General features: G+C 36.2%; 2 protein-coding genes and 1 non-coding gene across 10 annotated transcripts; 1 reads left to right on the top strand and 2 right to left on the bottom strand.

The window, feature by feature from the left end:
* Positions 1-1,723: 1,723 nt before the first annotated feature.
* On the bottom strand, positions 1,724-13,669 carry LOC123614441 (killer cell lectin-like receptor subfamily B member 1B allele A). 5 transcript variants are annotated; one of them, XM_045510244.2, is made up of 7 exons: positions 13,532-13,669; positions 11,910-12,011; positions 7,879-7,977; positions 7,309-7,380; positions 6,338-6,489; positions 5,301-5,428; positions 1,724-2,079 (listed from the first exon to the last, which is right to left on the bottom strand). In XM_045510244.2, exons 2-7 carry the CDS (start codon positions 12,007-12,009, stop codon positions 1,953-1,955), a joined length of 678 nt encoding a protein of 225 aa, XP_045366200.1. In that variant the 5' UTR covers positions 12,010-12,011; positions 13,532-13,669; the 3' UTR covers positions 1,724-1,952. The 5 variants fall into 5 exon arrangements, with proteins under 5 accessions (XP_045366200.1, XP_074213957.1, XP_074213956.1 ...); XM_074357856.1 differs by having other exon boundaries at positions 6,338-6,375; XM_074357855.1 differs by having other exon boundaries at positions 11,916-12,011.
* On the top strand, positions 11,123-11,194 carry TRNAA-GGC (transfer RNA alanine (anticodon GGC)). The gene has a single exon. It is a non-coding gene; the product is annotated as a tRNA-Ala (tRNA).
* Positions 13,670-21,471: 7,802 nt separating the features above from the next.
* On the bottom strand, positions 21,472-25,919 carry LOC105062207 (natural killer cells antigen CD94). 4 transcript variants are annotated; one of them, XR_006721827.2, is made up of 7 exons: positions 25,694-25,919; positions 24,282-24,374; positions 24,074-24,136; positions 23,743-23,894; positions 22,864-22,970; positions 22,584-22,784; positions 21,917-22,055 (listed from the first exon to the last, which is right to left on the bottom strand). XR_006721827.2 is itself a non-coding variant. In XM_045510241.2 (6 exons), the coding sequence occupies exons 1-6, from the start codon at positions 25,698-25,700 to the stop codon at positions 21,935-21,937; spliced, it is 543 nt and encodes a 180-aa protein (XP_045366197.1). In that variant the 5' UTR covers positions 25,701-25,915; the 3' UTR covers positions 21,472-21,934. The 4 variants fall into 4 exon arrangements, 3 of the variants coding, with proteins under 3 accessions (XP_045366197.1, XP_010944711.1, XP_045366198.1); XM_045510241.2 differs by lacking the exon at positions 22,584-22,784 and having other exon boundaries at positions 21,472-22,055; positions 25,694-25,915; XM_010946409.3 differs by lacking the exon at positions 22,584-22,784 and having other exon boundaries at positions 21,472-22,055; positions 22,864-22,967; positions 25,694-25,911.
* Positions 25,920-26,797: the final 878 nt, after the last annotated feature.

The raw sequence follows: 26,797 nt of genomic DNA, 5'->3' as shown, positions 1-26,797 counted from the left end.
TTCCTTAAATACTTTCATTTTACCTTATTCCTTGACAGATATTTCCTACTGGATAGAGCCTATTATTTTGGTAGTTCTTTTTGTTTGTCGTTTCGAAGTGAGACACCGTCAAGGTCTGCCTTCCATGATTTCTAGGAAGCTAACTGCTTGGGGTCTCGCTTCTCTGTGTCTCTCTCTCTGACTACTGTTGCTATTTTCTCTTCGTCTTTGTTGTCAGCGTTTTGACTATGACATGCTTTGGGAAAAGTGATGGTGTGAAGACCTTCACATCTCCAGGATTGTCACTGTAGTCCACGTGACCACTAAAGGCTTTTCAGTTTCTCTTTCTCCAGCCACAGGCTCTCTGTCTTGGCCAAGCTTTGATCCAAAAAAACAGTAACAAAGTGGCAGGGCACTGACTTGGGCTCCCAGCTCTGGAATTTAAGCTGGGTTCGTGATCATTCCGTAAATCTCTGATGCCTTAAACATGCATGTTGAAAACTTCTTAAAGAATCCTTTTTTGTTTGTTTGCTTTGACTTTTTTTATTCACTGCATTTTATCTGGAAGCAGAAACTGCCTGCTGAGTCTCTGCTTTATGTTACCAACATTTTATCTCCATGAAGATTTCTTAGAACGACTACTTTAATTTTTGTTAAATCTGTGCTATTATTTTTTGTATGAACTAGAAATTTTATTTTGCTGTATTTCTTTCAGAGGGGCTGTGCTCCTGAGGTAGCTCATACTTCTTGTCTGTGGCCCCATGTCATCTGGTAGTTTTATCTACCCTGTTTGTGATTGTGTACGGATTTGAATTCCCTGTTCAAGTCTATCTTATAATAGATATAAACCTTGGGTGAGTTTAAAGATTGAGAATACCCTGAAGAAGTCAAAATCTTTCTCACAATTCTCAAAGCTCTGTGTTTTCCAGTTTCTTTTTCCCCCTTTAAGATTGTATTAGATCATTTTCCTATTCCAGCTCAGGGATCCAACCACCCTGACCTTCCTTCTACCTGCTGTTTGTTTTTCTCTCTGAGGCACTCTTTTCTCATGGATCCCTTCCCTCTTTTGTTGATAAAATTATTCATTTGTCCATAAATGTATCAGGAAGGTCTTCCCTAACTTCTCAGGCTAGATCAAATTCTTTGTCACAATTAGGTAACTATCTTTCCCCCGTTTCTAAGAACATATTTTATTTGTATTATGTCTTCATCAGTGTGATTACTTTATTAATGTCTGTCTTCCCCTTTAGTGTGAAAGTTCCTTGAAAGCAGACAACAGCTCTTTGATTTGTACAACTGGGTGTCTCCAGCACTGAAAGCTCAGTGCCTGGCCAATGGCAGGAAATTCATCCTTGTTTTTGAATGAAGTAAATTCTGTTTACTCCCCTCCAGTGAAGATTATCCCTTTTCACACTCTGTACCTTTTGTGACTAACAAAGTTTTAACATCTCTTATCTATCTCCACTTGAAAACCATTGTTTTCTATCTTATCAAAAATGTAATTTTTCTTCAAAATTCATTTTATCAGGTGGTTTTATCTTCTTACCCTAACCATCCATTCCTCTCATAAATGACCATTATGAGGCAAAGAAATACTGGTGTTTTTTATAAACCTAAACAGAAGCTTGAAACTAATAACAAAATTTATTTTGAAAGTACTGGAAGACCTGAACTTCTGAAAACTTGATTTATTTAATACCACTCTCCCAGTAATGGAAGGATTTACTTAATACTCCCATCTCAATAATGCTCCATCACATTCTTTATTTTCTTTGTATTATCCAATGTAACTAGTATGTTATTAATCATATTTATCCTGTTACATATTATGAATTAAAGTTAAAGAATAACATATGGACTTCAATGTTTAATGACATCTACTTTTAGCTAAATAAATATTTCATGTAGTTGAAGTCGTCACACTAGGAAATTCCAGGTGTTCTTTTTCTTTTTTTCTTTCTGATGTATTTTGCCTAGCCTGGATACATGGTCTTCTTACAGATACAATAGCCACGACTTTGGCAATCTTCAGTAATTATCTGGCCATATTTTATGTGTACACATTTATTATGAGCATTCTCATATCCAGGAACTGGAAGCCTAAAAGAGAAAATACTTTCCATTAAATGTTGAAATTGCTTTATTGTATTTTTAAACTCCATCATATTTTGACATACTTATAAAAAAGCACAAGTGTTGTTTTCTTAGTTCTCTAACAATCAGTGAATATGTAAGTGTTATCTAAAATCGAATATCAAATCTAGAATTGTGATGCTAATGATGCCTTTAATTCTGGCTCTCATCTTTGTGGACTCAGGCAATTTCAGAGTATCTTGCGTCTTCACTGTATTGCCTTTATATATTGATGTTTTGATAAGCGCATTCTACTGTACATACAGTACAAAAATTATTGTTAATCATTAATAACAATTCATTGTCTTGTGGAAAATCTTACTTTGCTCCAGTGTAAGGATCAGACTCCTGTATACTAGTAAGTCTAGGAAATCATGTCAGAAGAGCAAAATATCTGACTATGTCGATGAGTAATGAGAGCAACTTGAAAAGATCTAATGAAATATGTGACATAATTCCTGAAGAAGAGCATGCCTTTAATATATGAAGTGCTGAAATTAGAAGTGAATATTCTAGAACTTAAAATTCTAGGTAAATCTGAAGTTTTCATCTGAACAAAAATCATGTTAGAAAATCACGTCTGTTAAGTGTGGGTATACTGGGAGAAATCTTGCCTGTTTTCTTCATAAGATTTCACAGTAGAAATCATATTTTTAAATTAGGTTCTTCTATTTAAATTTTTATTTGACATTAATTTACTGTTAAGATTTGGAGTAGGAAGCAACAGAAGAAGAGGGATGTAAGAGAATGCCTTTTTTGAGTTCTTATGTGCCACCCACTTTCCACGTGCTTAAATTCATCAGTTCGTGTATTTTTCACAACCTCCCTATGAAGTGGGTTCTATCACTCATCACATTTTATAGATGAAGGAACAGAAACCGAAACATAGAATGTTTGAATAACAAGACTAAGATGATCCAGGCGGCAGAACCAAGACATAAATCCAAGAGGTTTAGCTTCAGAATCTGTGCTGTCAGTTACTCACTGTATTAACCTGTGGAACTTAAAACTGGGAAACCATCGGCGTTAAACCGGCTTTCACATACAGAGTGATCCACCCGATCACACTGGGACTCATACGGAATCAGAGAGGGATGTGCTTGTAGGAGATGAAGTGAAATACAATGAAAAGGCCAACAAATAGCAATTTGGGTTAGAAGAAGAAAATATCAACAAAGCACAGACATAAGTGAGAAACATGGACCTGAATGATAAATGGTAAACACGGTGAATCAAGCACCTTGTAAATAACAGAATGGGACGTTTCACCTGTTTTATACACTACGAACACTTTTTGTAATATTTTTGGGTGTGTGTATGTGTGCGTTATATATACAGGTGTTCGAAATGAATGTTTAAATTGGAATGGGAGATTGAAAAGACATGATCTTGAAAAACAGCGCGTCAAGGCGGCATCTTAAAATTTCCATTTCAAAATCCATTCTATTCTGCTGTACAATTATCACTAAGTTTCATAAGTGTGTTCACTGCACAACAAAGTACAGAACGGAGTAGATATGTGGGCACCTGATACAGGGATATTTGTTGTATGGTGCATCAGAATTATTGCGTTGTTTTAAATCTTCCACCATCACTGCATCTATATAATCTGATGATAAGATAGTTAACTGCATATAAAAGTAATGGTAGATAATTATCACATTTCCAGGGGAACTTTAGAAGAATGTTTGGCTTTTTCAAACTTACTAGTAGAAGAATTTTATTGTTAATATTTGAACCACTTATTTTGGCAAATTTTATCACTAACAGTCAGAAGCTTTTTCTTTTCCCCACTTCATTCGATTGTTTGATCATTCGATTTCATGATGTATGAGGAAGTCCAGAGAATAAATTTCTATGCCACGGTCAAAATATTAGTGACACTGAGTTGAGGTGTATCATCCTAGCGCAGTGGATTTAATACTATGCTATATATTATAATTTCATGGAATTTGTTTCTAGAATGCCATCTTATACCTCCCACTTCCAGATAGTCTAGTAAAATCATCTGAATTGAAGCTTAGAAATCTTTTTTGAAAGTTATGTAGTAGGTTGAGCAGAGTCTCCCTAAAATTCATGTCCACCGAGAACCTTAAAATGTGACCTCATTTGGAAATAGATTCTTTGTAGATGTAATTAAGGTTAGAATCATGATGAAACCATATTGGACTGTGCCCTGAATCCAATGAGAATATCCTTATAAGACAGCAATGGGCACACAGAAATGCAGAGAAGTAGTGGAATTTGGAGGTATATACAATCATCCTTTTGTACCCGGAGTAACAGGTGGGAGAAGCAAGGAGGACCCTGAGGATATCAAGATCCGCAGATGCTCAAATCTCTTATGTAAAATGGCCTCGGACAGCCAGCCCTCCACGTCTGCATGGTTGCTTGAATCTGAGGATTCAGGACCTGCAGACACGCAAGGCTGACCATCTTTGAATGATGCCAGGGACTGCCGGCTCGCATCTCTGTGGCCTCTGGCACGTTAAGAGTATCTTGTATTTTCACAGTGGCTTACCGTATTTCCTTTATACATTAGCATTTTGATAAACAAGTGCTACAGTATACACAGCGCAAGAAAATTGCTTTTAATCATCAGTAACAATTAATTTTCTCCCTGGAAACATTAAGCTTGCTCCTTCAAGAGAAAGGATCTTCCAGAAAGAACCAACTCTACCTGGATCTTAATTTCAAACTTCTGCTCTCCTGAACTGCGAGAAAATAAATTTCCGGAGTTTTAAGCCACCCTGTTTGCGGAGGTTTGTTAATGACAGTAAACTAACGCGAAGTCCACTGGGCGAGTCCAAGAGAAGTAGTACACTTGAAGAAAATTTCATTATGTGCACATCTTGGAGTCAAACTATATTGAAATTAAAATGACAGACCTGATATGTATCACTTCATAATCTTCTGCAAGTTTACGTATTCAATCACCTTTTAACAACATGCAGAATGATAATGTCTCAATAAGCAATCTGAGTGAGTCATCAAAGTAAAACTTTTAGTTTAGTACAGTAACTATTTTACTCCCTTCTTTCTGTCTTTTTCCTGTCTTTTCCTGGTATGAGCTATTATGGATACACTTGTTACCAAATCTAACACCTGTCCACCTCCTCACTAAATATTTAGATTTGGAAGAAAATAATAATATTCTTACTGAAATTTTAAAACAGCAAGAGACTTACTTGTCCAGGGTAAGATCTGTGCCATCTCGCCAAACCCATTTCAGTTTTTGGTTGTCGTAGTATAAACTGATGAAAAACTTATCTTTCTGCAGATCACATTGCATCTTTGACAGTTTTATTATGAAATTCTGCAGAGAGTGAGAGGAAAATAAGTCAGAAAGTAGAACTTCCCCTGAAAAAGAGGAATATAATGGTTTAAATTTGCACATTTCATTTATAAACTTCCCTTTGGACTCTCTGTTCCATTGTATTGAGACTCTGGAGAGATTAATCCTAAATTCTTCAGCCACAGGCTGGATGTCCATAGCTAATGACTCATTTATTCACTGAGCAATTATTTTTTAGTACTCATTAAATTCGAGGGACTTTCTTAGGTTTTGGATTGTCAAAGTGAGTGAAAGGTATTCAAGCTGTAGTCACTCAGGTTAGGCACTGCAGAAACAGAACAGTATTCACTGAGCTTATGTAGTAAGTAGTGACACGTGCTACGGGAGAAGAAATACAGTGTCAGAGGAGCAGAATTAGCAGGGGATTCTTAACAGATTTTAGTATACCAAGAATGTTTCCCAAGGGCATCATCTACTCAGATAAAATCTTAAAAATGAGGATGTATTAGCCGAGAGAATATAGTTTGTGGTGAGAGGTGAAGGAGATAGAATTTGTCATGGGTAAATGGCATCAGGGCATAAAAGAGCATGGGGGACCGTGATGAATTTAAGAGCTTCAACACCGCTGGAGACCACGGCACACTTTCTCTAGAACAGTGTGATGGAGAGTGCTTAACAGCAAAGGAGGCCAGAGAAATAGGTAGAAACCAGATTGCAAGTGACCTTGTCTACATGTTATTTGTACTTGACCCCAAGTGCTGAGGAAAGCCACCCAGGTGTTATGAGGTACACAATCAAATTTAGAAAATTGCAAAGATTTCTGTGGCTGCAGTAGAGAAGAGAGTTGAGGAGAATGTAAAACTTGAGTGATTTCTGTCGTTCTTAACATTTTCCGATACTGAAATTTACAAAACAAAATCTTGTCTTTACCAGCTCTTCTTCAGTATTCAATTTAACAAATCTTGACCCTGAAAGGAAGCAATGATGGTGACATTGTTTCCAAGGAAGCAGAGTTCTTGAGAAATGGTAGCAGTTTTCTCCATACTGGTGCCAGTTGTTGGGACAAGTAGGATATTTGCAAACTATCAAAAAATTAGAATATAACTGAATGACTTCCATCAGTGCAAATCACATCCCTAGGTTCACATAGCAAATCTGCTGTCCATAAACAAGAACATCATTTGATTTTTACATTATAGACTATGTGCACTCAAATGTAGTGTTAGATTTCTTTTATTTTTTTCTTTTCCTTGCAACATTGTATTTATTTTTTAACATTTTTTATTGATTTATAATCATTTTACAATGTTGTGTCAAATTCCAGTGTAGAGCACAATTTTTCAGTTATACATGAACATATATATATTCATTGTCACATTTTTTTCTCTGTTAGATTTATCTTAAATCAAGAACTCACCTCATTGAAAACATTTTAGTCTTCAAGACTCATATGTTGCATACTGGGAAACAGTTTCTTTTAAATTGCAAAGTTAGAAATGTATCAGGAACCATATCCAATATATCTACCTATTAAAATTGTCAATACAATGTTCTTGTTTTCACAATGAAAACTAAATATGTATATATATATATTTTTTAAGTTGTATACTTTAAAAATTAGACAATAATAAATTTTTAAATGAAACGTAATAGATATCCAAAAAAGGATGATGCTTTTTGTCAAAATACTTCATTTAACCTTAGGTCATCATTTTATAGTACCGTCATTTTAAGTATATAAGTAATACATATAAGACTATAAGAAAAATAGTCTTTGACATACAAGGAGATTTGATGTATATATACTTAAATGTATCCAGTTATATGTATCAAGGAAAATAGTTAATTATCTCTTCTCTCTTGCAAATCAAATTATGACTTAGTGACTCGTCCAAAATTACCTGATTTATTTGCTTCCTGGTTGGAGGAGATATTTCCTGGACATCCTTCTAGTTGAAATGGCTTCTTATTCACTGAAGAGAATTCAGAAAGGTTTTAAGCTCAAAAAGAAAAAAATAATTGAACACATTCCTACATGTAAGACACTGTACTGAATTTGCAAATACAGAAATGATTAATGAAACATCAGTTGCTTCAAAGAACTCAAATGTAATAGAGTTATAATCATAAAAATCAAATTACAATACATGAACAATAAATTTGTATGGCAATTGATCGTAGAAGGAGATATTGTTCTGATAACAAGGTAAGAAAGTTTTTCATAGAAAATAAATTTTAAAGGCATTTCTGGTAAAGAAAATGAGAACGAATAGTAAGGCATTAAATAAGATTCATGATATGCTTAAAAATGAACAATATTTTGATGTGTCTCCAACAAATTATCTTCAGTTCTGTGCAGAGAATGTTACACTTTGTAAGGAATTGAATTGATCAGAACAATGTATTCTCTTCAACAGATTTCACTAAGTGAGTAAAAGAAAAGCAGACTTCTCTTTTACATTGTGACTTACTCTCAATGGCTAAGTATCCAACAGAAAAAAGAAGTCCCAGGCAGATGATCCACAGAAACACTGCAACGAATTTCCATGAAGAAGATGGAGCAGGATGATCTATAGAAAGAGATGAAAAACCCGTGGCGTCAGCTTCTAAATGCTTATTCAGAGTTCTCCTTCTGTTTCAGGTGTAGCAAACTATGCAACAATACAGCTCGCATCCTAAAAACAGAGAAAGGGAAGGTAATCTACAAAATCATAGCTCATTTTGAGGGAACGAGGCAGCTGAATTCAACGAGCGATCAGGTGCAGGGAGGGCACAGCTTAGTGGCAGGGTCCATGCTTAGCATGCACAAGGTCCTGGGTTCAATTCCTAGAACCTCTGTTTAAATAAGCAAGTAAATAAGCCTAATTACCACCCCCATTAAAAAAAAAAACATTAAAAAGCGATCAGGCAAAGTGAATTGTAAAGAGCTGGTAAGCCCTGCTTTGCTGGAAAGACAGAACACAAACTCTACCTCACCTTTGGCAAAGCGTTGGAGGAAAAGTAGCGGTCGTAAAGCAGTGAAGAATTTCAGCAGATCTTCAAGGCTAAGAGCAGGCCATCGCGAGACTTTAGAATCTCCTGTAGCCCTAGTCCAATGGTAGTTCACTCTCGATTGCCAGTTATTCCCTGTTGGCCCCCCCGGAAGCCTGAGAGACCGCCTTTCTGCGGTGTGAAGCGGGGCCGCAGTTTGCGCAGGCGCAGAGCTAGATCTGCTGGGGGCCGCCCCTGCCCTGAGCCCTGTCTAAGCGCAAGGAGATAAGTGCGGTCCTTGAGGGACAAACATAGAGCCTGTCTGATGCGGCGGGTGTCCTGACCTCAGGACCCCAATAAAAACAAGCTACCGTTGGGGCAGGAAGTACGAAATGCTCCACCATTACCACCACCTGCCGCCTCACCCATTCCAGGGAGAGTTCAGCTGTTACTGGGGGGAAATGAAGAAATCTAGCCTGGTACACCACGTGCTGAGAATAGGTAGAAGCCACCTGCTTCTAGAGAAGGAGCAGAAAACCAGCTTCTGCCCAGGGTCCCGAAATGTTCCAAGGACCTACCCTGGGGGAGAGAGGAGAGGAAGCTGCCTTACACACAAGATCCACCAGTACCGGGCAGATGCCACAGAGGAGGGGACAGAAAATCTGCCCCCCTGAGCAATAGACTCTACACTGAGCAAGATACATTTGAAAAAGATAAAACACTGAAAATGGGATCAGGAAATGGATCAGCTGACATGTATAGGCAGGGAATTTGAAGTAACAATGACTGATAGGTTAAAGCATGTAGTGGGGAGGATGGACATGGGATAAATGTATGGGGCGCTTCAGCAGAGATGCGGAATTTATAAGAAGCACAAAATGGAAAGAACATAGTATGAATGAAAAACGTGGAATCAGAGATGAGTAACTCCCTCCATGGACTTGTCAGTACAGCCGATGCAGCAGATAAAAGACTGTCACTACGATCATACAGATGATTTTTAACTCTCAATCCTTCCACACCTCTATTTCAAAGTTTGTCAGTACATATAAATCTTTTTAAACTCCTTAAACTTGAATTTCTTGAGTTTGCATTCTTCTGAGTCTTCAACATTACCCAAATCTACGTGTCAAAGTGGAATCAGTGAAAAAGAGTGGTCTTGTGGCCAACCTGTGTTCCTCTCGTTGAGTTCCACATCTTTCATGTCAGCCATCAGATCTGTGCCAAACATTTAGGTAATCATGATGGAGAGTGTCAGAGAGCGCAGCATCAGGAGCTCAGTGTGGGCTTCAGGTTTAAGATTCCAGTTGACATCTCAGACACAATTTAGACGAGGATACTGTGTAGTTAGTGTGGGATTCAAGGGACAGATCCAAGAAGGATATACATTTTGAGTCATTAGCATGGATATTCACAGCCAAAAGACTGGGTAAGTCACTAGGGAGTAAATGTAAAAATGAAAGATAAGAGGATAGGCTGAATCTCCTACCGTCTACAGTCACTCCAATATGTGAAGAATAAGGAAAGGAAACATTTTTTATCATGTAAAAACAAGAGCTACAGAGTAAACCTGCACTTTGTTTAAAAAACTGGAAGTTTATTTAAATAATACATGATACTATTTTAACGTCTTTCTGTATGCACTCAAATAATTATGTGTCTGTAACCATGATTTAAAAGACACAAGTCCAAATTTTACTTATGTTTGGGAAAATTAATATCTCATGTTTTTTTCTTCTTTTTGGTAAAGTATAATTTTGGGTATTAATTATGTAGCAGTTTAGAATAATAATACCTTTAAGAATCTACTCTTTCCCAGTTTTTTTATGGACATGAACACATCACCACATATCGAATAACTGTTGGCCTTTACCTGATAAGCAGTGAAAGCTACAGGCCAGAACTGCCTTCAACTAATGCTTAAAGAAACACTTATTTTCACAATGTGAAGGGAAACATTTGCCATCACATATGTTAATCCCTAGGTATAAGTGCCTGAGTGAGATCTATATCAAGGAATGTATTTTAAGAAATTTAGTTAAAATTAGAAAAAGCAGAAAAACATCGAGCTCCTTATTGAAAAGTTAGTTGAGAGTCTTCTGAAGAGAAAAGGCCTTGGGCTTCTCAGCTGAAGACTGATCTCCAGTAATTACAGACTTTGCGTCTGGAAGATGCCAGTTAACCACCACGACCCTCTGTTTATGTTTGTATACTTGGCATAAAACCAAAACTCACCCTGTGGAGTTCTTTTGTTACTGATTTCCGTGTATGAAACCACTTTATAAACAGTAAAAAACCAAGAAGTATTGTCAGGTAAAACATAAATTTAAAAGACAGGATGATGACTAAGTCATTCTGTTCTGACATACGGGAAAACAAGAACAGTGGTGAGCTATGTTACTTTACACACACATGCACACACACACACATAATAATATCGTACATAACGTCTTCCCATACAAATCGAGTGGAAACTACATTGGTAAGATGCACATACGCAGGTAAGATGAATTGTTCATCAGAAATAAAAAAGGAAAACTATTTCTGAACACATAAAAGGCAGAGTGTGTAAGGTGTAAAACGGCTTTTTAAAAACTGTTAAAACATATTCAGCAAAATTTAAAGATACTTCTTCATGAATCACACATAGTAAATGTGTATATTATAAATAACATTATAATAATTAACAATCTGAAAAACTGGGAAGTTACCAATTGAGGTCTTAGTTAAAAATACATCTGGGGTGGGGGTATAGCTCAGTGGTAGAGCACATGCTTGGCATGCATGAGGTCCTGGGTTCAATCCCCAGGACCTCCAATTTAAAAAAGAAAAAAAAAAGAAAAAAACAGTAATACATTTTAGCCAAAGTCATGAATATCCATTTCATATAAGACAAAATAGAACTAATAAATTAATACATAGCACACTTCTAGGCATTCCACGTATTGATTTAAAACATCCAAGGAATGCAAATTAGCAACAGTGAAAATACAAAGAAAAGAAAATTTCAAACAACAGGAAGAAAGTCAAACTCCACATAATCAAATATACCAGAGAAGTGAGGTCACTGGAGTGTGTATGTCAGGACAGAAACATGACACTTGAAAAAGATACATTTTGAACACACTGTGCTAGCAAATATATAAATCAAGAAAAAATCATCCCCACGTCATGGCGACTGTGTTAGAATAATGAAATGATCTGTACATTTTCTCACTCCCCTATTTCCCAAGTATTCTATTGTATAGTATTGGTATCTTAAAATGACAGAAAATGGTAAACAACATATTTCGATCCCCAAATACTTCACTCATTCTAAAAACATTGATTTAATGTTTACAGCATAGTTAAACTTATGCACCCACATAGGGAAAAAAGTCAGTCTTCCCGCAAAAATGCTTATTCTCCATGTTTAGTAAAAAGATACACATTTAAATTACATGTGTGCACCTGTGTGCCTGTGAGCATGATAATGCATACTTTCACATATTTTTAAGTACAATTTAAGGTAAGACGTAGAAAGCTTAGATACCTTGACCTTTTTTTTTAGACGTTTCAAGTCTTCGCCTTCTCTGTGGCTGAGATGAATCTTGAAGCCGTAATTCAGAATAGGTTACACCTACTTCACTCATTACTGAGGGGCAGAGACACACACACACACAAATGAATAGAAAAATATGTTTTTGATTCATGTAAATCGTGGAATCAATAAGTCAAATTGGTGTTGAATAAAATAGTGCTGCGAATGAACTTGAATAACTAGTGATTAGAATGTAATTACAAACACAAAAATATTTTTAAAATAAAAAATACGATTTTTTTAAACATTACTTAATGAGTTGGTATGGTGTATGACTTTTGGTCACTTTAATACTGTCTATTCACAATTGCAAATCTATAAATATCATTTACTGTGGAAAAAAAATGCCAAAGATGATCTGATGACTTTACTGAATTCTGTGGACTGAAATTTATCTTTACAGCCTGGCATTCACATTCCTCCACAACTTCACCTGCTCCTGCTCTCTTTTCAGTCTATTTCCATTTCCTTTACATCTATTTCCATTTCCCCCATAATCCCATTGATACACCTGTTCTTTTTCAACATAACTTAAGCACTTCTCCAACCTCAATGTTTCGCTCGAGTTCTTCCTTGTCTGGTATATTTTTCCTACTATATTTGCTGTCATAATTTTAGTTTATTCAATCTGTAAATCAGATTCCACCACCTTTGATGATACTTCCAGGTTTTTCAATAATAATTCACTTCTTCTAATTTTTCTCATTATTCTTTATTTGTCACCGTTCTGTATCTATTTCCTCTTATCTTGCTTTCATTAATGTCGTCCCACTATATTATAAGATTCTTGATATGTCTTATTAATTTCTGTTACTGCTGTCATAGTTTATTAGATTTCTATATGAAGCATAAAACAGTTAAATGTACCTTCAAAACTAATGTTTTGTGTACTAAATAAATGTAAATTTGGGAAAAATTTGGAAGAAGATTTTTCCTGATTAAAACATTTAAAAAAATTAGAGAGGAATCCAAGTAAGTTTTTTTTTTTTTCACTCTCTTGCGTGAAGATAATATACCCAAGTTATTCATAGTCACAAAACACATCCTATGAAAAGGTTAATTATGCTTTATCACGGTTGAAGTTTTTTCCTCATTTTTTCTTTAAACCTCTATTTTACACCACTTAACAGTTTCTAGGTATCATAAAGTGTCATATCACATAATAACAGTGATGATAATGAAATTACTTACACTAAATAATAATAATTAGAATAGCTTCTTTAAGACTATAGCCTCTCATCTGAGTTTCCTCCCATCATCTCTCCATTATTCAATCCCTTCTCCCTTCTTTTCCTCTCTGTCCTCTTTCCCCTCTCTGTCACCCATACTTTTATTCCCTTTTCTACCAAATGATGTACATAGACGTGTAAATATGTTGACACAGTGACTGAAAATTATATATATAATTATATAAAATTATATGTATTTAATTTGGAAGAAAATAAATATACCTGCCTGTGGATATATCATTTTGTCTTTGGATCTGTAACTTTAGATTCCTTCAATCTAAATTTCCTCAAAATTCTAAAAAACACATGTTGAGAAGTAGAAGAAGTCTGGGAAATTACAAATACCTGATTTTTAGAAGAAAACGTCTGAACTTGCGCAGAGTACGTACGTGTGTCCCGGGAGGAAGAAGATCTTAATGCTTATCGCCAGAGCTTGAATTTAAGAATTTTGAGGGTCCTTCGTGTGGACCAAGAGCCCTGAAAATAAGCCAAGAAAAGAAATACACAGGCTGAATACACTTGTCTGTCCTATAAAAGACTCTGATAGGTGAGTGCAAATGTCAAGATTAAGAGTGGATGCAACCACACAGGAAACTCTTTTACTGATGCTCCGCTTAGCTCTGTATCATCTCCAGATTCGGCATTTCATCAGTCTTACTTCAGTTACGCAAGGTACCAATTTGCACTAATGGCCAGTTGTACCCAAGCCTTGCATTGGCACAGACGTAATTGAATACCTCATTGATTATTAAGAAAGTAGCTTCAGATATTTTAAATTATTTCCAATGTGCTTTATTGCATTGCACATTTAATGGCTTTTCTTTAGAGACACTTCTGAGATGCCGCTTATGAACTCGTCCAGCTCTAGACGAGGGAGCCAATTCATGGGTTAGGATATTCCCAATGTGCAGATGAAAAATGGAGGTTCTGATAATAAAATTATTTACTCAAAGCCTCAAATATACTCAAGACTCAGGCAAGAATTCAAATTCAGCTTTGTCTAAGCTTCTAGACCTTAAAATCTCCACTACTTTACCACTGTCACCAATAACATTACTTTTTGGAGACATGCCTTCTCTTAATATTAGTAAGTGTTGTATTCCAGTGATTTCTAGCTGCGTATTTATCTAATTTCAACCTTTTAGATGCTCCACATCACTAATTATTTGACAAATGCAAATCAAAGCTACAATGAGGTATCACCTCACACCGGTCAGAATGGCCATCATCAAAAAGTCCACAATAATATATATTTCTATGTATAACTAAATCACGGTGCGGTATACCAGGAACTAATACAATATTGTAAGTCAACTACACTTCAGCATCTATTAAAAAGCCCCTGATTTGAGAACACCACCTTTATCAGAATCTAAATTCCTATATTTGTTGAGACTATTTCTGGCCTTTTTATTCTCTTCTAGCTTGCCCACTACACTGTTTTAACTGGAGGCTTTGGAAGTGTGTGTTAGTAATTAGTAGGTCTAAGATTTCTTCATAGCTATACTTTTGCAGTCACATTCTATGCATTTATTTTTCCATACGACCTTCGGTGTCAACTTGCTCAGATCCAGGAGTTACTGGATTTTTATTGATACCACTTCAAATTTATAAATTAACTTAAGAAAAGGACCTAACCCAAATCAGGAGGCAGCTTTACATTTTTAAAGTCTATTTTTTGTCTTTCAGAAGTGTTTTACATTTTTTCATAGGATTTTGAATATTCCTTAAATTTATTCCCAAATATTTCATCTAATTGATCGTTATTATAAACAGGGTCATCCTTTGGGTCTTTAACTAGTTTTATTCATGTAAATGAGTGCTATTTATTTTTGTGTATTGATTTCACAACTTGCTTACTTACTGAACTTATTACTGAGTTAGGTTTAACATTGATTCTCTCATTCAGGTATATCCTATCAGGTCATGTGCAAATACAGAGCTTTTTAAATCTTCCTATTCATTGTTTTTCTAGCTTAGTTATATGGCTAACACCACCGGAACAACGTTAATGAAGAGTGTAAATAATTGGCATCTGTGCCACTTTCCTGACTTCAAGGGAATGCCTCAAGGATTTTTCTACAAAATAAAGTGCTGGCTTTAGAATGCGTGTGTGCACGCGCACGCACACACACACACACACACACACACACGTATATGTATGTACTTTATCCCATTAAGAAAGTATCCTTGCATTTTTGCTTTTTTCAAGAGTTTTATGTATTCAATTTTTATAGATGTTTCAGGTGCATTTGGAAGGAACATATATTTTTCCAGTATCAGTGTATAGTGGTCAATATGTATACAAAACATCTACCATACTGACTATATTATTTATATCATCTACAATATAACTTATTTTTGTCCAAACTTGCTGTCTTATACTGAAAATTGCCTGTTAGAGTCACCTTTTATTACTGTGCGGTCATGTATTTCTTCCTGCGCCCCCTATAATTTTTATATTATATAGTCACTGTTATTTACTGGATAGATGCAGAACTATTCAATCTTCATGGTAGTATTTGGCTTTTAACATTGTAAAGTATCTTTCTTTGTCTCACTTAATTCTCTTTAAGCATATATCTTCTTCACGTAGTATCAGAATCGTCCTCCTCACTTAGAATCCCTGTTTTTTGTTTTTGTTTTTGTTTTTTGCTTGCTTTTGCCTTGAAAATCTTTGTGCATCACTTTACTTTCAGCATTCTGTGACTTTCCTGAGTTCAATCAACCTCTGCTTTACTTCAATCTTTTCTTTCCATTTCTGTCTTTTTATGACGGTGTGAGGGCCTCTAATTTAATTTGCAGCATCATATTACAGTTTCCTTCAGCTTTATGGCTATTTCCCATTTGAGGTGGATGAATTTTTGTAGGTAGAAAACATTTTATTCACATTCTTGACTTGTTAAAGCAGTCTTGCATAGACGTGATCTGTTTCTTTCTATTCCTATTTATGTATTTAATGGGCAAGGTCCCTGGATAGAGAGCTCCCTCTTCTGTCAGCTCTGCCCTCTGCTTTGCAGTTTTCCTTTCATGGACGGTATTGATATAGAAATGGGGAGAGCAAAGGCGTGACTGTTTCCTCTTTCATTTCTCCAGAATCCGCAAACCCTCCAAATTATTCCTTTGCTTTCACACTTACATCTCAAAGAGGTACCGCCCTATTTTTGTTATCTGCTTCTCCAAAGGAAGAAAGATGCTCTCCCAAGTTTCTCACATCTTGTCTTACATTTCAAAACCATTTTCAGAGATAGGAACTACCAAGTCCCAACCTATGTTATGTATTTTGGAATTTATTGTTTCAGTCTTATCTTTGTAGGTTGATAATCTTGGTACTTCATCTGTGTTCTCTTTTTGATTTTTTATAGAATATTTTAAGGACTAATTTCACTAGCCTAACCATAGGCTTCAGTAGCAGCTGGAGCAAAAGCTCTGTTAAGAGTTTTTTTCTCTGCTTATAGATAATTTGAAGGTGTGGCGCTCTGTGTCTCTGGAGATACCGAAGGGGCATGGATCTTTGTGGTTTCATTTGTTTTCCTTATAGATTCTATGGATTTGGGGGAGGGTTGGGGGGACATTTGGAATCAAGCAACCATCTCTGCAGTATGAAACAGGGTGTTTATTTATTAAAGTACTCTTTCTTTTAGATACTTAACTCTAAAATCTATTTCCTACCCTTCACCAGTAAAAGCCTGTATATTTCATTAAGTTTTCAATGAAAAAGCATTCTAAAATGTTAACCTGAGGTTACTGTGTTCTCCATGTGTACTTTTGCTTTCTTGAAGCCACATGGTTATTTATTTAGTGTTTTAACAAACAGCCGTAACTTACAGTAGCTGAAAAAAGTGCTGGACCAAGTAAAAATTTTACTGGATCAAGAAAAAACCAAGAGCATCACATTAGATTTTACAACATAGTTTCATATTTCTAGAGTAGCTAGAAGCTTCTCTAAAGCAATGGTTCAGAAAGCCTGGGCAGGTAATCGGAAAACGTTGGAAGTCCCAGTTAGTACCACGTGGAGATGTTTTATGGCATTGCTTACAATGGCAAGTACTCTCAATCCTGAGATGGATCCAGTCCCAATTTCTTCCACTAACGCATGGTAACATTTTGTACATTTACAACCCAGTGAAATTGCATTTGATGGCAATCCAAATCTAATTTAGATAGACATTATCAACAGAATTAGTATTTCTGTGTTGTATCACTGAAGGCTGGAAATATAAATGATAAATATATAAATGATTATTTAATTTATACTTCTAAGAAAACAAATGAGCAGAATAATGGCAGCAAGCTGCCAAAATAAGAAGCCCTTGATCCTACTTTCAGCTGTAAACATGCCGATTCGACAACAATTCGTGGATAAATTCCCTTTGTGAGAAATTCAGAGACTAGTTGAGGAATACTGCATCCTAGATGAGTGCAAAACTATCCACTTTGAAGCCAGTGGGGAAAATTGAGACACTGTTTTGCTATAATTTCTAGCACCAGCACAGTGTCAAAAATCAAGGGAAAGCTCCCAGCTCTCAGCTTTCTCTAGGGATGGAAGAGGAGGACTTACTGGAAATGCCCCACCTTCTCCAGGGCTACCCAGAGGACTGGCTTCTCTCTAGCCTGTTTCAGAGCGCTAATAGCATAATTTAGCCACTTGGGCCAATGAGATCAGTGACAGTGGGGCAGGCTGGCAGTCACCATAGCCCACAGCCCTTCCCCTCAGCTTAGCACAGAGTAAGTAAACAAAAATCTCCAACTCCCAGCTTCTCCCTAGGAAAGAGAAAAGGTGGGCTTCCTGTCCCCTGCCCCAACTTTTCCAGGAGCTACCCAGAGGGCCTGCTTCTGTCTAGCCTGTCTTGGACCCAGTAGTCTGACTGCAAAGATGGTCGTGTAGGATTAAATCTTGCCATTTGCAACAACACGGGTAAACCTTGAGGGCATTAAGCTTAGTGAAATAAGCCAGTCACAGAAGCATAAATGCTGCGTGAGTCCATGTATATGAGGTGTCTAAAGCAGTCACATGCACAGAAGCAGAGAATAGAATGTTGGTTGCCAAGTCTGGGTTGGGGGTGGTTACGGAGTTGCTAATCAGTGGGCACAAAGTCTCAACCGTGCAAGACAAATAAACCCTAGAGTTCCGTTGTAGAATTATATAAGTATTTACATCTATTGTCCTGAATTTTTCACTCAGTGTAATTGTTTCCAACAGAGGTAGAAAAAAAGCATTTGATAAAAACACACCTACTCTTGATGGTTTTCCGCAAGCTACATTAAGTATAACATTTTTTAAAATGAACATTATGCTCTAAGATTAAGATCAAGACATGGGTGTCTACTCTGACCACGTGTACTCAACTTTATATTGAATGGATCTTGCCACTGTGATCAGGCAGGACAAAGAAATAAAGGCATTTTGCTTTGAAAAGAAACAATAAAGGTATGGCAAAATCACCTACACCGAAAATCTAATGGAATGGATACAAATGCTGCTAGAATCAACAATTTCATACAAAATCAGTTGTATGTATATTCTTGCAATGAAAAACCAAAAATTGAAATTAAAAATATAATTTATAATAGAATGAAAAACAGTGGAATACTTGGGGGGAAATCTCATAAAAATATTTTAAAAATCTGCATATTAAAAACTATAAACATTACTGAGAAAAACTTAAGAATAATGAATACAAAACATATACTTTGTTCAAGGGCTGGAAGATTCTCAGCAATAAAATCATGTGACTCATGTAACAACATAAATGAATATGAAAACAATTACACTGACTGAAAGATTCAGGACAACAGATGTAGATACTAATAATTCTATTTATATAAAACTGTAGAAAACATAAATCTATAATAACAGAATGCCATACAGCAGTCACCTTTGGGGGAAGGGGCAGAGGAAGGTATTCTAAAGGCGCAAAAGGAAACTTTTTGGGTGATATATGCGCTTCATACTAATTGAGATGATGGTCTTACAAAGTACATATAGCAATTCATCTAGGAAGCTGACTATGAGAGTCCAGACTTTGGCCCCAAGTGGTTTATGCCCCTCCCACGTGCAAAATATACTCCTTCAAAACCTCATTCCATCACACCATCAGCTCAAAGTCTAGAAGTCTGTCAGGTCCAGGAACGGATGCGGATGATACTTGCCAGGTCTAGCTTCTTAAACTTAGCTTCGTGAGCACATCTATTCTCAATTTGAAGACATGTGAAACTAACAATACTAGAGTTTCTCCCCTTAGGCACCCAGCATCCAAAGGAAGATAAACTTTGTAGACATTCTTGTTCAAAATATTTGTGTGGGGTATGAGGGAATGAGAGACACAAAAGAGGAGTCACTGGTTTATAGTAATTCTGAAATTAAGCTGAGCAAATGTTGGGACTTACTTGATTGGGACTCAGTGCTGCTCTTACCGAATAGTGATTCTCCATAATTCTTGGATCCACTCTCCAGGATCTTGGTTCTCTCCTCTGAATAATCCTTTCTTTTTAATGAAAGGTAGCACTTGTTTGTGACTTCATAATTTTTTTAGCATGCTTCCTACTTGCAAATAATTGAGGGAGCCAAAATTCTCATCTACGCACGTTTGTATGTATATATGTGTGTATGTATGTATGCATACATGCATTTTTACTGTCGCTACCATTTTCAATTCTAGTTGGCCTTGGTTCTACTGATATAATTATTTTAAAAATGTTTTGGGGTCCCCTATGAATCTTACCATGGTTCACTCCATTCACAAACCCCACAACTCATAAATCTCTTTGAGCTTTTCTACATAAAGCTTCTGTGAGATGGCAAAGCAAAAATGCCTTTAAGCTTCCTAGAAGCCTTATTGTTTAACCAAGATAATCTATAAAGTATACTCTTTATAGATTCTTGGTTTAACTGAATAGAGGCTCTACTTGTTTAAATTTTCTAAATTTAGCACAATTTGCTATGCACCGAAACACAACATGTATTACATACATTCAAGGTAACAGATAACACAAAGTAACAAGATGAAATTAAGAGAGAACAAACTGACTTTTAGCAATATCATTTTGTCTTTTTTGTGTGTTTTTTGCACATTTCTTCACCTTCTTCTCTTTGTTCCGTATCTAACATTGAGATAGTCCCTCAGCTAACTCCTTCCATATACATCAGCCCATTTCATACCAAAAAAAAAAAAAAAAAATGAGAGCAAAAGAAAAATAAGAACCTCTTCCCAGAGAATATATCGGGAATTTCATGTCAGAGGGGAAAAATATTTTGTGTGAAACCTTTATATAAAAAAATCTTTCCTATGCCAAGGGCTACAAAGATATTCTCAGGATGAAAGAAAGCAGCATGCAGGTAAGGGTGGGAGGAAGAATAATAAAAATGAAATGGATCAGATGGTCCTGGGTTGAATTTGACTAATATGATGGGGCCAGTTGTGAGAAGGACACTCTGCCATGGGTAACCAGTGTCCCTCATTCAGGCCAGCATTTTCCATCATAAATACCCTGAAATGATATGGGAGCCAAAAAAAAAAAAAATCTGAGCTATAATTGGGGGGCAACAGGAATTTTCTTCCCTCAGTGACGACAATTTTGACATAGATTACTCTCTGAAATTAAGCATCATCTGTCATATTTAACACCTTCTGTTTCCTCATTGCTTTTGAAATCTGTGAGGTTGGGAAAGTCCCATCCAGGTCACAGGTATCAGAACTCATTGTGTTCCCACCCCTTCTTTGACCCACTCAGAAAACCACCAATAAAATGGGCTGCTCCCTAAGTCCCCCATTCTGGCCTAAAAAAGGGTAATTGTTTAGTATTTGATGCATACATTTTAGGAAAAGACTTTTTGGGACTGATTAGAGATTAAACACTTTAAAGCACATGGAACAGCAGCTTTTTTTTCTTTCCTTCCCCTACTGGATAAGCATAAGGCAAGACAGATCTGTGCAGTGAAGAAATAAGTATTGTAAGTTTGTGTGATCAGGGCTTAGATTCCCTTTCCCCTCCCACAATATGAAAGCAATCATTTGAGAATCACATACTGGGCCAAAGACTTCAAATTTTTCTGCAGAACTCCGTAGCAGCAAGAGAAGACCCACTAATGTGTTCCCCTCTGAAGTCAAGTGATGCATATGAGGATGCTGATTTAGGGTCCTTACAGCTCTACGTTCAAACACATGGAGATATCCAGAAAGAATTAACAAAGAACATTAAACTGATTTTCACTTCCAGAAAAAAAATGAGGATAGGACTTCCCAATTTAGTATGCCATACAAAGGATTGAAATGGTGTTGATATGCATTATTTGGCATGAATTAAGTTTTATTTAAATTTTTAAGAGATTTTACAAGAACCTATTCATAAAACTATAACATTCAATATTTAACATATACATTAAACATTTATGAAATTCTTTATCTTGACTCTTTACAATTTCAGGGATAGGCACACAAGTTTCATCAATTTTAAAACACATAGTAAAACCAAAAATTCTAACTATGTATGGTGATGGATGTCAATGAGACAGTGTCTAGTTATTGTTAAGTTGTACACCTGAAACTAATATAATGTTGTGTGTCAATTACATCTTGATAAAAAAAAACTTTTTAAACAAGTGTTTTCAAATATGTGAAAAATGTATGAAAAGACACAGTTTTGAAACACTTTACAGATTCCAGAAGTAGGTAAGTAGTAATAATATGTTACTTATCTAAGTAATACTGGATCTTTATTGCCAACCCCATCTGTCCCATGAAACAACTAAATAAGCCATTGCTTACAGATGTAACGATATTTACTTCTGCAGTTTTCATCCAAAACACTGTAGCTTGGGTTATAGATTATGCAGCTTTTTGGATTTACAGGGTGGGATAATAGAAATCTGTAATGAAGAAGAAATTTTTAATGTATGGGAAAAGGAAATGAGAATGTTCTAGAATGATTTTTTGTTGTTGTTAAATGATAGAACTTTTAAAAGCATTTGAATGAGATTACCATATTCAGTCATTATCTTTTTTTTCCCATTCAAGTTAGTTTTCACGATTTCAGAGTATAATGTTACACTCAGTTATTGCCTCAGTAATCAGTAGCATTGAGGTTGCAGGTTTTTTTTGTTTTTGCTGTGGTTTCTAATGGTTTTGATATTTTATAGACTTTGATTTTGTTTAAAGGTGTATTAGCTAGGCTAGGAAAAATATCAGAGCATAAAATGTGTCATTGTATGATGCTGTCAATTCCATGTTTATGAATGAGAATTAGATTGGACGGTTACAAATATACATAAAATAAGCCCAGAATATTTGAAACATGGGAGGATGCTGAGAATATTGGGCTCCACCGAATTAAGAAAAATAATGGATATGTTGTTTTTTCCTGGGCTGCTTCTGTATGTGTGAGAATGTGTACTTACATGTACATGTCCAAGTGCTGGTAGCCGGGCAGGAAAAAAGGCATATATCAAAATCTCTTCTAGAGTCACAAGTACACTAACTTCACATTCCTTGGGCGTACACTTGGGTGTTATGGATGGGGCTAAAGTTGTTATTCGGTTTCATCAATTCTCTTTTCTGTATTTTCATGCCTTGAGCAGGGTATCTTAGTCATAGTGTTCCTGGATATTAATATTCTCTGGTCAGATCTAGGATAAACTCAGAAAGAACAGAGAAAAGGTTTGACTGCCAGAAACTTACAGATCTTTGGAGAGGGTGGAATTATCCTCCCACAGCCAGGCACGATGTTCTTCACTGTAAGAGAGTCCGATCCAGTAAAGGTACGAACTGGGGCTCAGAAAGTGCTGCTTGGAAACAGAGACAAACACATTAATCTACTTTAAATCCACTCTAGGGATAATGTCGTTTTAAGAAGCTCTGTGCCCAGTATCAGATTCAGCTTTTCAATTATACAAACTAAAATCGGTTTTAACTTCTAATTTAAAAGGTGTTGTCAGTCACATGCCTCATATTTCTCATTCATTGAACCCATTCATTTATGGAGGAAAAAAATACCACAAAATCTCACTACTTGAAGGAATGAAAAATGCTACCAAGAGAGGTAGAGTTCATAGTTCACTTCCTTCACAGGGAATCGACAATCAAATCTGATCCCAAATCAACAGTATCTTGAGAGATAAATCTTAGTGCAACATCTGCAGGCAACTAGAGAAAATGTTCACTTTTTCTTAAGAATTGAGTAATTGTTTTATAATACTTTTCACATTCATTCCACATTATAACCAAGAATAACAACAGCTATATAATTACAAATGAATTATAAATTCAGTTAAAGAACTAAAAATTCAAAGTTCTTTGAATAAAAATAATGACCTATTATTGCTTCCTTGAATTCTCCCTGAAAAGTTTCTTGTGCTTTATCTATCACATCCCTGTAATTTAAATCTTGGAGAAATGTTGTGTCGATTTTGTGACTACTTTTAAGTATAAGAACTTTAGTTCAAATATAACCATTCATTTACTATCTGATTAAAGACTTGAATCAAAGTATTCAGCTTACTTAGATAATATATGTTCCTAGGTCAAAGAAAATGTAGAAAATCAGAATTAAATACATGCCAGTTCATTTCTGCTTTGCATCTGAAGTAGGCTGGAATTATGAGAAGCACAAAAATTGCTACTGTCTTTCCATGTTTTTAATTCATTAGAAATGAAGTAACAGTTGCACTGGTACCCAACCCACTTTTCTTGGCAAGAACAGCAGTCAGATCCTAAGGAAAAAAAAAAATAAAACATGACTTATGCATTGGAGATTCATTTTTTTTTTCAGTGTTATTTACTCATTAAAAAAACATTTGTTATTTATTTATTTATTTTTCTACAAATATTCTTTGAGAATTTAGTACACACATCACATTTCAGGGGATATTAATGTCAGATATGACCCTACCTTCCTGGAGATCTATGGAGGGTCCTGGAGAGAATGTTGGCTGATCATTTTGTTTAGCAAATGCTGTAAGAAATGAGTAGAAATTGATCTCATCAAACAAAAGTTTATGAAATAACAAAACACTATACATTAGTAAAATAAAAGCATTATTATAAAGTAGTTTCATCATAGTTTCTATCTTTATATAGCCTTGCCCAGAAAAACTTACAATGTTTCAACAAAACTCCCAAAGCAGCCATCAACAAAAGGCATAGTACTCCTAAGATCCCTGAAATCAACCTCCATGGAGTGGTCTGAAAAGCTGTAAAGAAAGGAAGATGGGTAATAATTTGAATAACAAACCCAGGAGCTGAAGTTCTTAAAAGCAGAAACCAGTAAGAGAATCCAAAAAGTTCTTTGGTTGGATGACCCTCTCACTTTGCCCATGAAACGTGGGGAAATGAAGACATCCCACTCAGAAGTCCACCGAATACCAACATTTTTATATGATGTATTTTGTTCTTCAGTGAGATTATCCACACCTTTTCTCCTCCATCAGCTCCGTCTCAATAAAATATATTTACCATTTATTCTCTAGTTTGACGGAGAAGCTTAGATATCTGTAGTAAGAAGAGCTTCACGGGCACTAAGTTCTATTTTATCAGCTTATATAGCAAATTCTTACTTTCACAACAACAACAAAATCACAAGATGGAGAGTATGATTCCCATGAGGTAGAGGAGAAAATTTAGGATCCATTGATAATGCTGCTTTCTCAAGGTATGAAAGCTATTAAGTGTCCAGGTCAGAAATCAAATGAAAGTTTGTCCAGTTGTTCAGAGTATCTCATTCAACATATTCTGTCATTGTCACAATAATACTACGTGGGACTGTGCCCTTCTGCTAATCTCAATGTATTCACTGCTTTGAGAAATACCAGGCTTTGTAGAAGCTGTACCCAGAGCAGAAGACACAGGCATACGCCGGTCCTGGTAGGATGAGACATTTCCCAACCAACGTACGGGACCTTGGGGACCTGGGTTCATGTCACAGCACGCTGAATTATGATACATAAGCAACCATTATTTACAGAAACCATTTTTTACATTTATTACATTTTCTCATACCAAACATTACTTGCTTATAGGCATTTCTGCCCAAACAATTTAATATCAGAAGATTCTGCATTAACATTACCACACTCCCAAAGAGTGCTGTCATTAACAACAGTCCACTGTGTCAAACTGTGAATCTGGGTGGTTTAGAGATGTCACAACACAAATGATACACTTAAAAAAAAAAAAACACTGTTAAACATCGTGTTGTTAACATTTAGCATTCTATATTTATTTCCATGCTGGAATTCTGCTGTTTATATTTTCTCCTGGCAAATTCAGATTCCCATCAGAGCCATCCCGTTCAGAACCCACTCTATAAACCTGTTGGAAAATCTGCACTAATGTTCCTGAGTTACAGAATGAAGAATTAGAAAAATGAAATTAAAGTAGAAAGTGTTGATACAGGGGAAGCCTAAAAAGACCCGCTTTTTAGCGTTGCCTGAACTCTTTCTTAAAGCATTGCCATGAGATGTCGTTCCTGGTTATTTTAATTTTTTAATTTTATGACTTGGGCTGCACGTACCTGCCATGTGGAATGTTGTCCCGATGTCGCGATGCGGGTTAAGGCGCGACCTGCGTCTGTTCGGGAAGTGCGGTGTCACATCGCGGAGCTGAGCGGGAGCCCAAGGGACCTACAAGCGGTGAGTGAAGAAATTGAGGAGAAAAGCTGTGTGTTTCAGTGTGCCTGTACCATCTGTTGATGAGACACGGATGTGTAGTACGAGCAAGAAGCAGTAAAATCACTATCTTCTAAAACTTTTCTGGAACCGCAACACAGGAAGTCCTCACCCACCTTGCGCAATGCCAACCCTTTGACAGGCACAAAAGAAGGCGAGAGGGAGGTTACACTTCACAGTTTGAACATCAAAGTCATCTTTAACAATTACTTGGAAAACAAGGGGAAATAGGACTAAACCAACGGCAAATTTACTTAGTATAGTAAAATTCCACACAGAAGTTTCCTTTTTTAATAATGAGAAAAGTTTATTATTTCCCTTGGGCCAGTTAAACACAGTTTAAAGCACATGGCATATATTAGCTCATTTACTCCTGAAAATGACTTAATAATGAAGATATATAAATATACCAGTTTCACCGATGCAAAAACTAAGGTAAAGCTACGTACTAGACCAAGGTCTGGTCAAGGTCACTTCAGTTTGAAACCTGGGTAGTCTTTCTCTAGGGCACACACGTGGTACATTTCAAGTCAAGCCTTTTTCTCTGTGTCTGTATGTTTGTTGATTTTCATTTATTTTCTTTAGTGCAGAGTGGTTGGAATTTTCCATCTCTCATTCTGGGCTTCTGAATCCTGTCTTATTAACCCAGGGATGGAAAGCAAAGATTAAAAAAAAGGTAGAACCAGAGGGACTTCCCATGACTGTCCCATGAGTGCACACGCCCACATGTACACACAAACACACACACACACACACACCTGTGCTCTGCAACTCCTTCAGCTGGTCTGAGCCCACACTCGATGCCCCATTCACATTAGCCTTAAAAGTTTCTTTCAATACTTGACTCTCCAGTGGTCCACTCCCTTAGAGTCCTTTGACATGAACACAGCTGCCCGATTATCTTAATTTTTGCTAATATGTTAATTATTGTAATCATTTATTGTGTTATC

This window comes from Camelus bactrianus, chromosome 34 (assembly GCF_048773025.1).
Source record: "Camelus bactrianus isolate YW-2024 breed Bactrian camel chromosome 34, ASM4877302v1, whole genome shotgun sequence".
Taxonomy (NCBI): Eukaryota; Metazoa; Chordata; class Mammalia; order Artiodactyla; family Camelidae; genus Camelus; species Camelus bactrianus.
Note: the sequence above shows the minus strand (reverse complement) of the source record. Positions and strands in the feature narration are given on the sequence as shown.

Bases quoted from the DNA above. Each gene is read 5' to 3' on its own strand.
- LOC105062207 (XM_045510241.2), bottom strand. The intron at 24,137-24,281 runs GTAAGTTTTTCT...CATTTCTTACAG, and splicing joins GGGAGTTTTGTTGAAACATT to CATTTGCTAAACAAAATGAT. The intron at 22,971-23,742 runs GCATGTATTTAA...TCTGTTTCCAAG, and splicing joins TGCAAAGCAGAAATGAACTG to CAGCACTTTCTGAGCCCCAG.
- LOC123614441 (XM_045510244.2), bottom strand. From the start codon at position 12,009: ATGAGTGAAGTAGGTGTAACCTATTCTGAATTACGGCTTCAAGATTCA. The intron at 7,978-11,909 runs GTATCTAAGCTT...CTCTTTCTATAG, and splicing joins GTCTAAAAAAAAAGGTCAAG to ATCATCCTGCTCCATCTTCT. The intron at 2,080-5,300 runs GTAAGTCTCTTG...TTTCTCTTTTAG, and splicing joins ACAGATCTTACCCTGGACAA to GCTTCCAGTTCCTGGATATG.